The sequence below is a fragment of the Callithrix jacchus genome, chromosome 3, assembly GCF_049354715.1.
Source record: "Callithrix jacchus isolate 240 chromosome 3, calJac240_pri, whole genome shotgun sequence".
NCBI lineage: Eukaryota > Metazoa > Chordata > Mammalia > Primates > Cebidae > Callithrix > Callithrix jacchus.
Genome location: NC_133504.1, coordinates 124852266 through 124871197, shown reverse-complemented (window position 1 = coordinate 124871197; position 18932 = coordinate 124852266). Strand labels below are relative to the sequence as shown.

Sequence of the window (18932 nt, the reverse complement as noted above, 5' to 3'; positions counted from 1 at the left end):
AGGATGTGGAGAAAAGGGAACAATTGTACACTGTTTATGGGAAGATAAATTAATATATCCACTATGGAAAACAGTATAGCGGTTCCTCAAAAAATTGAAAATAGAATTACCATATGATACAGCAATCCCACTTTTGGGTATATATTCAAAGAAAATGAAAACAGTTGTGCTGAAGTAATATCTGCACTCCCACCCATGTTCATCCAGCATTGTTCACAACAGCCAAGATACAGAATAATCCTGAGTATCCATCAATAGATGAATGGCTAAGAAAAATGTGGTATATATACACAACAGAACACTGGCGAAAGAAAGAAACAGAGAGAGAGACAGACAGAGGAAGGGGAGCGGAGGGAGAGAAAAGAAAAGAGAGAGAGAGAGAGACAGGAGAGAAAAGAGAGAGAGAGAGAGAGAGAGAGAAATCAATCTTGTCCCTCACAACAACATGGAGGAACCTGAAGAACACTGTGCTGAGTGAAACAAGCCACGCACATAAATGCAAACAATGTGTGATGTCACTTAATGTAGAATCTAAAAAAGTTGAACTCTAGAAACAGAGTAAAATGGTGGTTACCAGGGATTGAGAGGGAAGGTGAAGGGTCATGGGGGTGGACTGGAAAGATGTTGGTCAAAGGATAGAAAATTTCAGCTAAAAAGAGGATTAAGTTCAAGGGATCTATTTATAACATGGTTACCAGAGTTGGTAACAATGTACTGTATACTTGAAAATTGCTAAGAGGGTAGACTTTTTTGTTTTTACAAGATTGAGTTTTGCTCTTACGCCCAGGCTGGAGCAAAGTGGCACAATCTCAGCTTACTGCAATCTCTGCCTCCTGGGTTCGAGCGATTCTCCTGCCTCAGCCTCCGGAGTAACTGGGATTACAGGCACCTGCCACCATACCTGGCTAATTTTTCTATTTTTAGTAGAGATGGAGTTTTGCCATGTTGGCCAGGCTAGTCTCAAACTCTTGACCTCGGGCGACCCACCAGCCTCAGCCTCCCAAAGTGCTAGGATTACAAGTGTGAGCCACTGTGCCTGGTCAAGAGAGTACATTTTGTAATGATCTCACCACAAATAAATGTAAGTATATGAGGTAATACATATGTTAATTAGCTCTATTTTGCCACTCTACAATGTATACAAATTTCAAATATCATGTTACACACCAAAAATATATACAGTATTTGTCAATTTAAATAAAAGTAAAGTCAGATTAAAGATATATGAAAAACAAAAAACTCAACCTAATAAAAGACATGAACAAAGGGAAAAATGAAGCAATAACAAATGGAATAAATGGGAAACAATTAGCAAGATGGAGGACTGAAACAAAATATTACTAATTATACTAAATGAAAATGAACTAAATATACGAATTAAAGGGCAGAGACTGACAGTCTGCATAAAAAGGCAAGAGCTAGCTACATGCTGTCTACAAGAAACACACTTTAAATATAAAGACAGAGATGGGTTAAAAGAATGGAGAAAGATACACCATGCAAACATTAGTCATAGAAATGCTGGCAGAGCTACTATTAATATCACATACTTTACACTTCAGACAAAAGAAGGAATATTAATAAAACTAAAGAGAAATATTTTGAAACAATAAAAGGATTAATTCAGCAAGAAGACATAATAACTCTAAATGTGTATGACTTCATGAGGAAGCTCCAAAATACATAAAGCAAAAACTGACCAATCAGAAAGGAAAAATGGGCCTCTTTACAATCACAGTTTGGAGATTTCAACATTCATCTCTCAGATTTGACAAAACAAGCAGACAGAAAAATCAGTAAGGATGTTAAAAAAACTTGAACATTTTTAACTAGCTTAATTTAACAGACACTTATGGAATATTCAACACAACTTCAGAGAACATATTCTTTTCTAATGCCTAGAAAAATTCATTCAACAAAACAAACCATATTTTGGGGCATAAAACAAGTTTCAATACACTTTTTAAAACTAAAATTAAAGAGTACAAAATATTCTCTGACCACACATAAGTGAATGGGAGGCCTATAATATGCCATCATATTTAGAAATGAAATAACCAAGTTTTAAATAACCTATGCAGCCCTTCCCCAAAAGGGTTCCTTATCTGAACCACAGATGGCCAAAAATAATGTGACTACTTTCTCAGTTCTCCCAAAAATGTTACATAAATAGTACCATCATACAACACAAGCACAGGAGAGAATAGAGTGACTAATAGCCTTAGGCATTAGAAATCAATTCTCCAAGGAAACCCCAGTGAAGACAGGCAGAATGAGTCAAAGAAACTCAAGGGAAATTAGAAAACATTCAGAATTAAATTCTAATAAAAATACAACATACCAGCATTTGTGGTATATAGCTAATGCAGTGCATAGAGGAAAATTTATAACATTTAATACTGGTAGTAGAAAAGAAAAAAAATTACAACTAATAATCTAAGCTTCCACATAAAACTAGAAAGAGAGACAAATTCAAAAACGGGAAAAAATAAGAGCAGAAATCAATTAAACAAAAAAATGAACAAAATAGGCTGGGTGCAGTGGCTCACACCTGTAATCCTAGTACTTCCAGAGGCAGAGACAGGCAGATCACCTGAGGTCAGGAGTTTGAGACCAGCCTGGCCAACATGGCAAAACCTCCCTCTACTAAAAAATACAAAAATTAGCTGGGCCTGGTGGTGCACACCTGTAATCCCGGCTACTTAGGAGGCTGAGGCAGGAGAATCTCTTGAACCCAGGAGGCAGAGGTTGCAAGTGAGCCAAGATTAAACCACTGCCCTCCAACCTGGGTGAAAGAACAAGATTCTGTCTTAAAATAAAAGAACAAAATAAAAAATAATCAGTGACATAAAATGAAAATCAACCGAAAATTTACTAAAAAGAAAAAATGTGAATTGCCAGTATCAAGACTGAAAGAAGAAACACTATCACAAATCCTACCATTATTTAAACAGTCTAGGACTATTATGAACAATTCTATGTCAATTAATTCAATACCACAGACTGAAATAGACAAGGTCCTTGCAAATCACAATTTATCAAATCTGACAGAGAAAATCTAAATAGCCCTATATCTATTTACTAAAGAAATTCAATGTTTAATTAAAAACTTTCACACAAACAAAACCCTGAGTGCAGATAGATTCACTGGTCAATGCAATTGACTCAAACTTTCAGAAAACAGAAAAGAAAAATATACTCCCAATTTCTTTATACGGCTTGCATTTCCCTTATGTAAAAAAGATCAAATATTTACAAGAAAAATAAAGATCAGTATGTCTTAAAACCCTTAGCAAGATATTAGTAAATAAAATCCTGACACATACAATAGAAATCATACATGGTGACCATGTGGAGTTTATCCCAAGAATACTAAGATGGTTTAAAACACAGAAGTCATATAATATAATTCACACAGTAACAGAACAGTGAAAAATCACAGGGTCACCTAAAAAGATGCATATTAAAGCACCTGACAAAATTCAATACCCTTTGAGATAAAAATTCTTAGCAAACTAGAAATCAAAGAGAACATCTTCAACCAGATAAAGGAATCAAGAAAAAACTATAGGTAACAGAATACTTAATGGTGAAAGACGGAATACTTATCTCCCTAAGATCAGAAACAAGGCAAAGAAGTCCACAGTCATCAATTCTATTTAATATTTTATGGAGGCCCTACTTAGGGCAATAAAGTAAAATATTGAAAATAAAAAATTAAAAGGCATAACCATGGAAGATGAGGGTAGATACTGACTTTACTTGTACATATGATCCAAGTAGACTGAAAATTCTAAGATCTACCAAAAATAAAAAAATTAAAAACCCTAATAGAACAAAGTGAATTTAAGCAAGCCCACAAATATCCACTGTATTCCTACATACAAACAACAAACTGCAAAATAAAAAGAATTCGTAGTTACAATAATATCAAAAACACAAAACACTTAGGAACAAATTTCATGAAACATTCTTAAGGCCTAAATAGTGAAAACTATACAACACTGTTGAGAGAAGTTAAAGAAAATGTAAATAAATGAGTGTGTGTGTGTGTGTGTGTGTGTGTGTGTGTGTGTATGTGTGTCATGTTCACTGTATGGGCCAATATTAGATGAATTATACAAAATACATTTCTAAGTCTGATATGGCCAAGAAGCCACCAATTTGGAACTTTTGCTCTGGATGTTCTAAACGTTATTGGAACAAACAAGAACATCATAAAATCTAGTAATTATACTACATTATTTTTTTCAAGCAAATTGCATTTTATCAGCAAATCTTTGATTTTTACTCTATAGAAACAACATGAAGACTAAAGTTTATTTTAAGAATGCTGAAAAAGTTATCTACTACATGGAGTGCCTCCATTATGAGGGCCCGAAAAAAATTATTCCTCAGATCTAAATTTCAGTAAATAGGAGTTCTCCAAATCATCTAGTATACCTATGAAGCTATGGACTATGCAAATCTCAAAATTCATCAAGTTTCCAAATTTGGCTCTGGTTGCTAGTTAACTGAATCTAAGTTTAATAACTGTATATTATATACACTTTTCTGTATAATCCCTTTTCCCTTGGTCTTAATTTATTAATTTTACCTTTATATTTTTATTTTTTTAGCATATATATTCTTATAAACTATTTCATTTTGGAGGATGAAGTGTTTTTACATAAATATATAGATGACTTTTTTTTAACTTAAAGAGTCAAGGTCTCTAAAGAATTTACCATTTAGTCAAGCACATAATACAGACCATAAAATATTCTGAATGTATATGGTCTCATATTACTTTTAGAGAGCAGAAAAGAGTAGGAGGTAATGAATATAAAAGGATGACTAGGATGAATATGAAAGGATGATCCTATCCATAGAGAATAGGTAGGATCTAGGTAGAACTCTGAAGATGAAGAGGGTAGCAGGTAGACAACATGAGCAATAACAGGATATCAGGATATAATGTAAAGGCAAACAGTTGAGATTAAGTGTTGTAAAGATAAAGCTGAGTAGATAGAATAAAGTCATATAATATATAGTTCAAAGCCAAACTCAGCTTTAGTTTGATTCTTAAATGTAAAATAACATAATAAAATAGGTTATAAAGATTTTGAAATATATAGGAGATACATATTATCATCTCAAGCTTTTTGTTTAGTAGTTATCAAGCCACTACCTTAAGAAATCTAATTAAATTGTAGGCCAGGTGCAGTGGCTCACACCTGTAATCCTAAGCACTTTAGGAGGTTTGCGGGGGGGCGGGGATCATCTGAGGTCAGTAGTTTGAGACTAGCCTGACCAACATGGGGAAACCCTGTCTTTACTAAAAATACAAAAATCAGCCGGACGTGGTGGCAGGCACCTGTTATCTCAGCTACTCAGGAGGCTGAGGCAGAAGAATTGCTTGAACCCAGAAGGTGGAGGTTGCAGTGAGCCAAGATTGTGCCACTGCACTCCAGCCTGGGCGACAAGAGCAAAAGTTCGTCTCGAAGAAAAAAAAAAAGAAATCGAATTGTAAACTTTTACATGTAGAGGGGGACTTAAGAGAAACTATATGGTACAACTTAATTTTAGAGATTAAAAAACACAGGATTAAAAAAAATTATAGTATTTCAAATGATTTACAAAGCTTATAATCCTTAAACACCTGTTAAAATCCTGAATACCTGGGTTGATTTGAGTTAATAAGAATTACTTTTAGTTCATCTTTATACAATATATACACCTAACCAAAGACAAGGAGAGTCTAAACACACTCCCAAGGTGTGAGTTGGACAGAGGGAAAGAGGATGGTGACTCCTTCACTGTACAAGAATAACTCAAAATGAAAAACCAGCATTTACTATGTTCTAAGTACGATGTTGAGTCATTGAAGATACCTACAACAAAGCTATTCACAGAAAATCAGACTATAATACTAAAAGCTTAAGACAATGAAAAAGGAAGCCCATGAAATGTCTAGAAACACTTAAAATCACTGTCGACATAATTCAGAATTCCCATTTACCTAACACTTTCTAAAAGATATATTCTTCCATAATTCATAAAATATTTATGAAACGATGCACCTGCCAATTTTTTTTTTTAATTATATGTGTAGGGCTTAATCTTAACATTCTGGGTGTAGAATGAAAATTTTCAGAAGAAAGCATATTTCTATCTAGAGCTATCTCCCTTTACTTTATTTCATAGAGAAAACTAAAAAATAATAGGACAAAGAAACTGAGATATTTTGAAAAAGTAAAGCATATGTACAGATGTGACACAAAATCTTAAAAAGGAAAACTTTCTAATTCGTGTGAACACTTAAACCCAGCACACGTTTTTGGAAAACTTTAACTAGTTAACTAGTTATTTCCTTATGAAATATAAGAATTTAGAAGCTGAGCAGATACAATGAAGTCAAATAACATATAGTTCAAAGCCAAATTTAGCTTTAGTTTCTCCAATTTGCTTAAGCACATCACACAAAATATATGTTGGTCTTATGATGACAGTGCATAAAGTACAAATGCTGAACGTATAACAAGGACTAGGCAAGTGGCAACAGGACAAAATTCAAAGTTAGAACCAGGTAAGATAAACACTAGTTATATGAATAAGGCCAACAAGTGAGAAGGTCTGTGTAAAATCAAAGAGTAGGCTGGCAGCAACATCCAAACACTGAGTTAAGGACAAATATCTCAACAACCTGCAGCAAGAAAAATAAATCATGATGAAGCAGGCCCTAATACCAAAACTGACAGAAAGAGGCTATATGACAAAAGCTCAGGACAGCAAAGAATACAGACAACACAGAACAAATCAGCACAGAACAACACTTTAACACTGAACCTAACACTGTTTCTCATCTCGGTTTCTCAAAATTTTAGGCTGGTGGGAAGATACTGAATTTGGGAATTAGAAAGACAGAGATGTACAAATGTTACTGCCCTTTCTCTTTCTGAGTGAAAACATTATTTGTTCCAAAGCTAATATCAAAAATAAACTGTTACAAAAACATTGTATACATAAATATTGATATTTATATAAACAAAAGAAGGTATGAAGTGAATCTTACAAGACTCAATTTTACCTCTATACAAAGAAATTTGAATTTCAAATAAAGGAAGATGTATATTATCTGAATCTTATTTTTCGTTTTCATAGACAATATAAAATAGAACTAATCTGAGAGAAAGAACTCTTGACCAGATGAAAACCAAAGTGATACCTGTGAAAGAAGGGAAAGATGAAGTGTCTTTTCTATTTTGAATAAAGTCTTCAAAATAAAAAATATTCAAATTTGACAAATATTTCATATATCTATTCCACTTGCCAAAATATGAGTAATCAATTATAATTTATGAACTTATTCCTAATCATTCAGTAGGGTTATAACAAAGTCTGATAAAATTTATAAATCCATTTCAATTTTAATTACTCTCTATTAATATCAATATTGTTACCACTTAATATTACTCTATAAGCAAAATATTATTCTACTTACTTCTATTAATAGCTTCTCTTTGCACTCACTACTTCATTAAAGAATCCTCAAACTTCTGACTTTCTGAAATTCTGAATGACTAATCTTGGACTGATAATTTTAAAGCAATATTCAAATTACCACTCAGATTGCGCCACAAAATTTTTCTCCTGCTCTTTAAAATTGCTGCATTATAGTTAAAAGATAAGAATGACCAACAAGATGTGTCTGAGAGACTAGAGAAGTTATAGTAAAGAATAATTTGAATCAAGCAGACTTATCTAAATCTTACTTTTACTCCCTTAATGACTGTAAACTTGTATATTGGGCAATATACTTTAAACAGCAGTTGTGCAAGTGCGGTCCATAGGATCTATGAGAATTTCCAAGACTCTCAGAGGGTCTGTGAGGTCAAAGTTATTTTTCAACTACTAAGATAGTTATTTACCTGTTTCACTATGTTGACACTTGCACTGATGATACAAAAGCAATAGTGGGTAAAACTGCTGATTTCTTAACATTAATTAAGACCATGACACTAGTAGTTATATTCTTTTCTGCAAGTGCTCACAATCTTGTATTAAAAAAAGAGAGAGAAAAAACAAACTCAGTTTCCTCTCAGTTTCCTTCATGAAGCAGTAAAAAGTATGATTTTTAAAAATTTTCAATCTTAGGCCAGGTATAGTCACTCAGGCCTGTAATGCTAGTGCTTTGGGAGGCTGACGGGGGAGGAATGCTTGAGGCCAGGAGTTCAAGACCAACCTGGCCAACAGAGTGAGATCCTGTCTCTATTAAAAAGAAAAGAAAAAGAAATTTTCAATCTTGATCATGTGACTGATATTCTGTGTGCCAAAACAGAAAGCACTTCTGCTACATACCAAAGTATGGTAGCTGTCTCAAGAAAAACACTTGTGCAAACTGCAAATGGTAGCTCATATTTTTCATGGAACACCATTTTTTCTTAAGGCATACTACAATCATTCACTTGTTTGGAAGACATTTTCTCAAAAACAAATGACGTGAGCCTGTCATTTCAGGAAAAAAAAATTCAAATTATTTGTCATCAATGATAAAATTCAAACTTTCAAGCAAAATCAGAATTTTTGAGATCTTATATCTGACATGACAGCTTCCATGTTTTTGACTTTTCTGAGAACACTGATGTTCTCAGAAAATGTGACTTTTTTTGTTTTGTTTTGAGATGAAGTTTCACTCTGTCACCAGGCTGGAGTGCAGTGTTACAATCTCAACTCACTGCAACCTTTGCCTCTTGGGTTCAAGTGGTTCAAGTGATTCTCCTGCGTTAGCCTCCAGAGTAGCTGGGACTACAGATGCACGCCACCATGCCCAGCTAATTTTTGTGTTTTTAGGAGAGATGGAGTTTCACCATGTTGGCCAGGATAGTCTTGATGTCTTGATGTCATGATCCACCCGCCTCGGCCTCCCAAAGTGCTGGGATTACAGGCATGAGCCACTGCGCCCAGCCAAAAATGAGATTTTAAAAAATATTATAGAATAAAAGAAACCAGTATTTTCAAATGACCAGTGTCATAAAAATCATACATGGGTTTCATAAATTCAAAGTGCACAATAAGCCAGTGAGTTTTGCTTTAAGAAAGTTTAGAAAGTTCACTGATAATTGTTTCAGATTCCAAATTGCAACTAACCTTTAAGAAACTACCACTTGTGGAGTTTAGGAGTGGTTTCAAAGAAGAATATCCATAATTATCTGAAAGGGCTATGGAAATAATTTTTCTTTTTTTAACCTCATATCAATGTGACACTAAATTTCTCTAGAGACTTCAACCAAATAATGTATCACAACAGACTGAATATGACAGCAGATAATGATGGGCATGGTGGCGGGCACCTGTATTCTCAGGTACTCATGGGGCTAAGGCAGAATGATTGCTTAGCCCGGAAGTTCAAGGCTAAAGTGCACTATGACTATACCTGTGGATGCACTCCAGCCTGGGCAACGTAATGAGACCTCATCTCTAAAATAAAAATTAAATTAAATTAATGAAGAAGATATGAGAGTCAAGTTATCTTTTATTAAGCCAGATGTTAAAGATATTTATGAAAATGTAAAACAATGTCACTCTCTCACAGGCTTTTTCTTTTGGAAAATAGTTATTTTTTATAAAAGCATGTTAACACAATGGTTTATTATTTTTTAAAAGTGAATAAATATGTAAATGTTTTAAAAATTTCCTCTAAATTTTAATTCTTTTTATACTTTAATTTCCAATATGATAAATACTGATAAATATACTCTCAGAAACAAAAATTTTTCTCAATTTTTAACAGTGAAAATGAGACCTAAGACCAAAAGAATTTACAGCTATTGCTCTAATAATCTCTGAGGCTCAAATACTCCTGTCAAATAGGTGGTGACAGCATAGAATAGAAGATGAGGGTTATTATCCATTAAAAAAAAAAAGCTCAGAGTTAAGGGTTAACTATGTAACTAAAAGCTGTGCTAAATGTTTATGCAGATTACTTCACTTACCCCTTAGACACTGTCTATGAACTGGGTACCTACCTCCTCAAAGAATCATTCACAGGATTAAATAAAACAACACTTGTGAAGCACTTAGCACAGTCTCTCTATGTAGATAATTTAAATAATCAATAAAGGTTAGCTAATGTGCAAATTACTACTGCCACCATAGAACTATGTGCTATCCTACTTACAACACATATCTAACTAATTAGAGGTCTGATTCCATCCAAAACTAAATTATTAATGGGGAGTATTAATCTGACCACCCATGAAAACAAGTTATCACCTCATAGGCATTTAACATTTCTGAACACCTTGGGAAAATCCTTCGGTTTGGCAAATTTGGAAGATATATACTAAACTAAACCAATGTTAACAAGAAACTTTGTAGCGATCAAGTCACTTCATATCTATCATAATGAGAGGTTATCAAGTGTCAAAACAAAAGCCCCTCACAATTCAGAACCAGTAAAGGGCCAATATTGTTGCCTCTATATGTAAATAATACATTATGTAGACCTTTTCTAATGAAGGCTCCATAACATGCACTAATTACCAGACTACGATGAATCAGTGGGAGACTAGTGGCACACTGGACAACTGTGCCTTCACTTTCATGTAAGAGTAATACATTGATTGACATAGTTCTAGTTGTACTACCTTTCCACAAGCTATTTGGAGCAACCACATTCCACTAAAATATCACTCATCTTTACAAGGATTAACTAACATAAGTGTATTTTATACTACTACCCAATTAATTCTCCCAAAATTGGTGTATGAAAGAAATGTTAAAACTTTAGCCCCAGCCTTACAAGAAAAACTGAACTTTCAAATAAGAGTATCCTCACTGCAAAATATACAGGTTGATCATCCTTAATCTAAAAATTCAAAATCTGAAATGCTTCAAAATCAGAAACTTTCTTTTTTTAATTTTTACTTTTTTTAAGACATGTGGTCTCACTATGTTGCTTAGGCTGGTCCTGAACTCCTGGGCTCAAGCAATGCTCTCGCTTCAGCTTCACAAAGTGCTGTGATTACAGGCATGAGCCACTGCACTTGGGCAAAGATCTGAAATTTTCTGAGCACTGACATAACGCCGCAAGTGAAAAATTCTACATCTGACCTCGTGTCAGATCAGTCAAAACTTTGTTTCTTGCACGAAACTACTAAAAAAATTGCATAATTACATTCAACTATGCATATAAGGTATATATAAAATATAAGTAAATTTGATGTGGGTCCCATCCCCTAGTTATCTTTATGTATGTGCAAGTATTCCAAAACCTGAAAAAACCCAAAATCCAAACACTTCTGGTCTCAAACATTTCAGATAAGGAATATTCCACCTGTAGTAGGAATATGAGTATATGTGTGTGTGTGTGTGTGTGTGTGCGCGTGTGTGGACTATATGTAGGTATATATGTGAATATATGTATTGTATGTATGTTTATACACATCCATATGCTGGTTTATAGATGAAAATGAGAAACAGGGGATTTTCTTGTCAGCACCACGTTCATAAATATATATAACAAACAGATTTGCATAAAAGTGACAACCTAAAGGTGTCCAGATAAAGAAAAATAACTGCTTACTGATTCACAATGCCTAAGATATCTGCTTTTTAAGGACAATACTAAAAAGTGAGTTTCAAATATTCAAATGGCATCAATGAAGTAAAATACTAGTATTAAAATACGCATCTATGCATCCTAAATTCAAGACTGTTTAAGATACCAACAGCAGAGGCCAGGCATGGTGGCTCAAGCCTGTAATCCCACCACTTTGGGAGGCTGAGAAGGGCGGATCACCTGAGGTCAGGAGTTCATGACCAGCCTGGCCAACATGGAGAAATCCCTTCTCTACTAAAAATACAAAAATGAGCCGGGCGTGGTGGCGCATGCCTGTAATCCCAGCTACTCAGAAAGCCGAGACAGGAGAATTGCTTCAACCTGCAAGGCAGAGGTTGCAGTGAGCCAAAATCGCACCACTGCACCCCAGCCTGGGTGACAGAGGCAGACTCTGTCTCAAAAAAAAAAACAAAAGATACCAATGGCAGACATTTCTTCTTCTGCTGCATTTCTATCTCTGTGAGACAAAATTATAAGATTTGGCCAGGTGCAGTGGCTCATGCCTGTAATCCCAGCACTTTGGGAGGCCAAGGCAGGTGAATCAGGAGGTCAAGAGATTGGAGATTTGAGACTATCCTGGCCAACATGGTGAAACCTGGTCTCTACTAAAAATACAAAAATTAGCTGGGTATGATGGCACACGGCTGTAGTCCAGCTACTTGGGAGGCTGAGGCAGGAGAATCACTTGAACCTGGGAGTCGAAGGTTGGAGTGAGCTGAGATTGCGCCACTGCACTCCAGCCTGGCAACAGAGCAAGACTCCCTCTCGGAAAAAAAAAAAGATTCAATCTGTCTAACGTTTCTTAATTTGATTCCAAACTTTTTAATAAATGGAAAATATTACTTATATCAACTCTAGTGATTTACATATTTAGCTAAACTTTTTAGTCATTAGACCAACTGAGGTTCTAGGAGTTACTCAAAAGTTTTTCTAGTGAAAAATGTCATCATGGTTACAATAAATATAGAACCTTAGAAATCTATGAAAGACTTACTGGTATAGTATAGAAATGATGTGCATTAAATATGACAATGTGTTTTAAAGAAAAAGAAAAGATAGCATGTATCTGCCAAAAAAGTCTACTATGTGGAGATTTGATATCATCACGAAAAACAATTTTTATGCTAAATAGCAAATGGATTTCCCTTGTTTGACCTAGAATTCACTATTTACCTTAGTCCACAATCTTGGCAATCAGAAGGAAATGATGCCTGCCTTCAGACTCTTTCAATTTTATTTAAAAAACAAAAACAGCTAAGATAAATACAGAGCAAGAAAAGGTTCCATAACCTACTTACTTGGCTTAAATATGACCCTTAATTCAGTTCCAACCTACAGGGTTCAATCAAATCCTTAACCCACTGTCTCTATAAAACACAACCATAGTGAACTGGCACTTTTACTTTATATATCACAACTTGTAACATCAAGTAAAGATGAAGCTAGACATCCTGGCTTTAAATGACAAACAAGATTGGGCATGAGAGTTATTATTACACTTAACAATATAAACATTTTTATTGTCATAAAAATTCCTGCTTTCTTAAAGCAAAGATATATCAAATACTATACACAGAACAAAGTAACCTGAACTTAATCAAAATTAAAGGATGGAAATATCTGTTAAGATTTATTACTAAGATTCCTAAAACTGGTTCAATTATAAATAATAACACTAAATATACAGTAACCAAGTTTCTGAAATGATCTCTCAGTTGTTTCATATTTTCATATAAAAAGCCAACCTATAAACCACAGGTTTATATGCACACAGCCCTTGGTCATGTAAAATTGGGATATAAAACTGGAAGACATTTTTTCCTCCTATTGATCATTCTAAGCATTACAATCCATTCAAAATTCTAAAATTATAATCATGTCTCAGGAAAACATAAACAGAACATGAAAAGAGGTATTTATATGAGCTGTCAGCCCTTTTTCTGCCATCTGTATTTGGCTACTTTCCTGGGTATTAGTTCCTTTCCCAGAAGGTAGGCAGAAGAAACAGAAATACTTTGATGCCTTTGGTTTGGAGAAAAAAAATTACTGTCTGGCTTATTTGAATACTTGAAATAGCCAAGATACTCTATTTAATCCCTTACCTTGGACTGCTGAAAAGCAATGATGTAAGCTGGAATCCACCTTTTCTAGTTTTATTACAAATTTTAGACAATATTTTACTTAAGATTTTAAAGATCTAAGGCCGAAAGCCGTGGCTCACGCCTATAATCCCAGCACTTTGGTAGGCCGAGGTGGGTGGATCGCAAGGTCAAGAGATCAAGACCATCCTGGTCAACATGGTGAAACCCCATCTCTACTAAAAATACAAAAATTAGCTGGGCATGGTCGCGCGTGCCTGTAGTTTCAGCTACTCGGGAGGCTGAAACAGGAGAATTGCTTGAACCAAGGAGACGGAGGTTGCGGTGAGCTGAGATCGTGCCACTGCACTCCAGCCTGGGTAACAAGAGCAAAAACTCCATCTCAAAAAAAAAAAAAAAAAAAAAAAGATTTTAAAGATCTAAATATTCAACTTAAATACACGTGGGTATATATAATCAACAATCACAGTTTAAAAGGTAGGCCATAGTATTATGAGAAATCATTTGTGCTATATTCACTAATGATACTGACTTTAAGTTTTCTTTTAACTAAGATTCAATACAGTACCTTTAAAAAGTTTATTATTCAAAAGATCAAGTTACAAAGGAAAAAAAGAGACTAATGTTTATTCAATGTAAATAAGTATAATCTACATAAAATTCCATATGCTCAATAAATAAAATTACAAAGGTGAAAATTATGATAATGAACTTCAATTAGCTCAATATTAAGTAGAACAATATAATTGTCACTCTGGTATACAAATGAACTTCATTATCCATTACTGGACATTTACTCAAAGAGTTATCAGGGATAGGGAATATATTTTTCTGGAAAGCTCATTATGTAATACGTATCTGTTTACTTGCAATGTGAAGTGCTTTAGAAAATGGTACATTTATCTTCAAAGTTAGCAAATTTACTCTTTGTATTTTTAGCATTATGTCATTATGAGTACTTACAATTTTGAATAAGACTCTTTCATTACTAGTTAGAAAATGTTCCTGCCAAGACTGACAAATACTTAAGTCATATAATATTTTCCATAAAGAGAAAAAACTACTTATTTAGTATGATTGGGTGCAACAGGTATATAGAAATCAAATTAAGATAAATTGAAAATTAGAAAAATTAAAATTGCAGTTTGTTTTAGTAACTAGTAACAATGAATAAATAAAGTAATATAAAGTCTTAACATTAAATTAAGCGATGTTAATGGAAATAATAAAAAGCCAGTTGTTCAGGTAGCATTAAAATCTATACATAAAGCACAAAACAATGAACGCTCAAGTAGGATTTTCCTCAGAACATAAATAAGACTTCTAAAATCTGTTATATGCTGAAGTTTTAAATGGCTAAGAAAAATTGTCAAATAGATTTATCAAAATCTCTAAAGTACACTTCTTTAAAATCCAAACCAAAAAATTTTAAAAGCAGATTAAAATTTAACACTAGAACTTTATAATATAATTAGGCTTGTTAAACTGAACCACTAAAAAGTCATGTGGCCACTTGTAATTACTAAACTCCCCTGACGAAAGTTTATACTACTATTTCTAAGTAGATAATTTTACCACACATTTTTAAGGAAACTCACTAATAGTAACCAAGTAAAAAATAAAAAAATAAAAGAGGAAAATAATAAAAGTTAATCACAGTTCAACTTAGACAACAGCTTTTCGGAAAGGGAAAAAAGAGTATGCTGGCAGGTGTCTGCAAGGAGGTAGGTAATACAATGGAATCAGTTTTCATTCTGCAGAACAACCATGAGACTTGCTGCAATGTCAGCTCCAAGCACACACTGAGGGACTCCAGAAAATACTCATTGATCATGCAGCACTTTATAATGCGCATAGGCTTTTTTCTCCTGCTAACCCCGCCTAGCTTCCCTTTGCAGCTTCTTCTCCCCAGCCCTCTCCCCACAATAAAATAATCTTCCTAAAGACGTGAAATAGTTAATAAATTATCTCAGCAGTCTAAGTATCAGGAATACCACTCACCACCATAAAGCCTCTTTATCTGAATTAGACAGTTTTTATTTAATGAGGGTAAAAAAGAAATACCCTACACAACCTAACAGATAAGAATATGAGATTTAAATACCTCTATCTATAAATACAAATTTCTGATAGTATTCAACACTCAATGCCAAAAGCAATTCTAGTTTCACTTGGACATGTATTTCCTTGGACTACTTTATACTCGAATAGGATCTTATAAAATTAATACAATCAGAAAAAAAGAAAATATAATTTAAAATGTTCATGATTCAAATTACAGGATTTTTTTATTGACAGCTCTCTAGCATCAGTGCCCTAAATGTAAGGGTTTTAAAATGTTTAATTTAATAATTTGTTTTATAATAATCAAAGTCACATGAAAAACCTAGGACCAGTGTGTACCAGCTAAATTAAGAAATCAGATTGATATAAACATGCTTAGTTTAAAGCTAAAATAACCAGCTGTTTTTAATAGTTAACTGCAGCAAAGCTTTAGGCTTAGATATGTAAATGAATTCTAAGACATATGATACTAAACCTACTCAAAGCTGCTTTGCAGACCCCACCTTCTAATGAGTTAATCTAAAGGTCACCACCAGCACAAGGCTTTTTATTAAGTCTGAGTCTCTTCTTTTTCCCCAGCAAACATACAATTTATGAAACATGAAGTTTAAACAAAATAATTATAGACGTATATAGTAATCATGTGAACCAGACTGACACATTCTCACACGGAATAGGTCTGACGGTGTCTTGCTTTTATGCTCTGCCTCTTTTTCTCTCTCCTCTAATCTATTCATCTGTAAAATAATTCCGGCAGATAAGATTCCTTTGTTCAGATTTCAACTTTCATTTCACTTACAAACCTAGCCCTACCTCAAGAATGTCTTCTAGAACATATGCTTCCATTTCAGCCGCTGTCTCCACCATGTTTTATCAAACTGCCATGTTTCTTACTGCACTATGATTAGATCATTGCCAGCAGGAACACTCCTCTGTGTCAGCAAGGGAACAGGAAATGGAATGTTCTATTACATGCCTAAAGCAGCTTAGCTGTTCACTAGCCAGGCATCTACCAAAAGAGCAGGGGGTGACTCACTGTGTATTTTTTAAAGATACAGAAGCTCTATTCCAAAGCAAACTTCTGTCAAGTAATTTCAACAGACAAAATAAAAGTCTCTTATTTTGTCACTTCAATTTTTAAAATCCCAGAATTTCAGGAAAAAACCAACATATTTTTAAAAAGCTATTTAACACGTCTGGCTTCCTGGTTGAACAAAAGAGGTTGAAGTGGGTTACGCAGCAATTTATCCTTAGTAAAGCCTTGTAGTGAGCTTAATGGCTGTATTAAAGACGCAGAGGAGGAGGCATGATACTGCCAAGTTAGAAATTTGCTACATCAGGCAAATGTATTATAAAATATACATATTACAGTTGACTTCAGGGTATCAAAAAATAATTATCCTAATGTATATTTTTTGATAGTAAATTGGTTTTTATTAACTAATCTGTTTCCAAATACCTACAAGAACCAGGGTAACATGGAACTGATTTACAATTACTGAAGCAAGATTTAACATTTAATATATGCATTTTCTAGTAGTGCCTTCATTTACTAACCAAAGAAATGGCCTGTTTTTTCTCTTATAATAAATACTCTGAAAGTGTAAAATATCCCAGATAAATTAAATTTAGAGACACTAAATCTGGATCATCAAACAGGAAATAAAGTGAGTGACTTGACAGAAGAACCAATTTATATTAAATTCATTCCTGTAATTGATCTGCCATTTAGTAAAATTTGTTAAGATTGTCAGATTTCTTCCTTATGCAATCTTGAATATGAAAAATTCACTGAAAAAGGAACAATGGGCCGGGCACAGTGGTTCACACCTGTAATCCCAGCACTCTGGGAGGCCAAGGTGGGCAGATCATTTGAGGCCAGGAGTTGGATCGAGATCAGCCTGGCCAACATGGTGAAACCCCATCTCAACTAAAAATACAAAAATTAGCCGGGCATGTTAGAGCGTGCCTATAATACCAGCTACTCAGGTGGCTAGGCAGCAGAATCACTTGAAACCGGGAGGTGGAGTTGTATTACTGCACTCTAGCCTGGGCAACAGAGTGAGACTTTCTCAAAAAACAAAAAGAACAATGTTTTATGCTCTAAACTGAGAAAAGTGATGTGATAATATGCATGACATTGCTGGTATTATCTCTCAAAGTGATGTCATGTTTTAGTGGAGATTTTGGAGTACTCTTGAGCCTCAATTTATTAATCTATAAAATGGGACACTATTCACTCAACTTGAAATATCAGAAACTGCTCTAGTTGCAGTCAATAGACAGATACGGTTTCTTAACAGTTTATATCAAGATTGTATCCTACAAAGTACCTACTACAGTTTCTGATATTTAGGAGATACCCATAGTATGCCAAGCAATACGTTTTTTTTAAATGAACATACTATTTATTCCTCATAACCACCCAGCTAATCCATGCCATAATTTTGTTTGAGATGGAGTCTCACTATGTCACCCAGGCTAGAGTGCAGTGGTGTGTTCTCGGCTCACGGCAACCTGACTCCTGGGTTCAAACGATTCTCCTGCCTCAGCCTCCTGAGCAGCTGGGATTATAGACATGTGCCACCATGCCCAGCTAATTTTTGTATTTTTAGTAAAGACAGGTTTCACCATGTTGGCCAGGATGGTGAACTCCTGATGGCCTCAATCTCCTAATCTTGTGATCCACCCACCTCGGCCTCCCAAAGTGCTGGGATTACAGGAGCCACCGCACCTGGCCACTATGTCATAATTTTTAAAGCACGTTTTGCTTCCCATATGCTATTCTAAATGTTTTTTATATGTTAACTCACTTAATTTTCACAGTCATCCTGAAGTGTTATTATCCTCCCCATTTTATATATGTGGAAATGGGACAAAAAGAGGTTAAGTAACTTGCCAAATTATTTCAAGCTAAGCTAATTAAGTTAAAGAGCTAAGATCTGAGTCTGGGCAATTTGTTCCAGAGTCCATATCCAGAATCATCAACTGTGTTTCTTCCATGTGATAATCTTATTTTATGGATAAGTGAACCAAGTATCAGACAGGGCACACAGTTACATGGCAGAGTGAAATCCAGATGCAAATCCAGAACTGATTCCAAAGGCTATGAGGAATTAACCGCAAACAAATGACACTGTTTTACCTCAGACCAGAGCTAATGTTTA

General features: G+C 34.4%; 1 protein-coding gene across 13 annotated transcripts in view; it reads right to left on the bottom strand.

The window, feature by feature from the left end:
* ANKRD17 (ankyrin repeat domain 17) overlaps positions 1-18932 on the bottom strand; it is a 174827-nt gene that overhangs the window by 122347 nt on the left and 33548 nt on the right. For 5 of the 13 annotated variants that reach the window (XM_008993191.5, XM_078367085.1, XM_078367083.1 and 2 more), the window contains exon 1: positions 16579-16662. The exons of the other annotated variants lie outside the window; for them this stretch is intronic. In XM_008993191.5, coding sequence (XP_008991439.1) covers positions 16579-16632 — 54 coding nt within the window. In that variant the 5' untranslated portion in view covers positions 16633-16662. Of the gene's footprint in view, positions 1-16578; positions 16663-18932 lie in introns of those variants that run through there. 13 annotated transcript variants of the gene reach the window in all.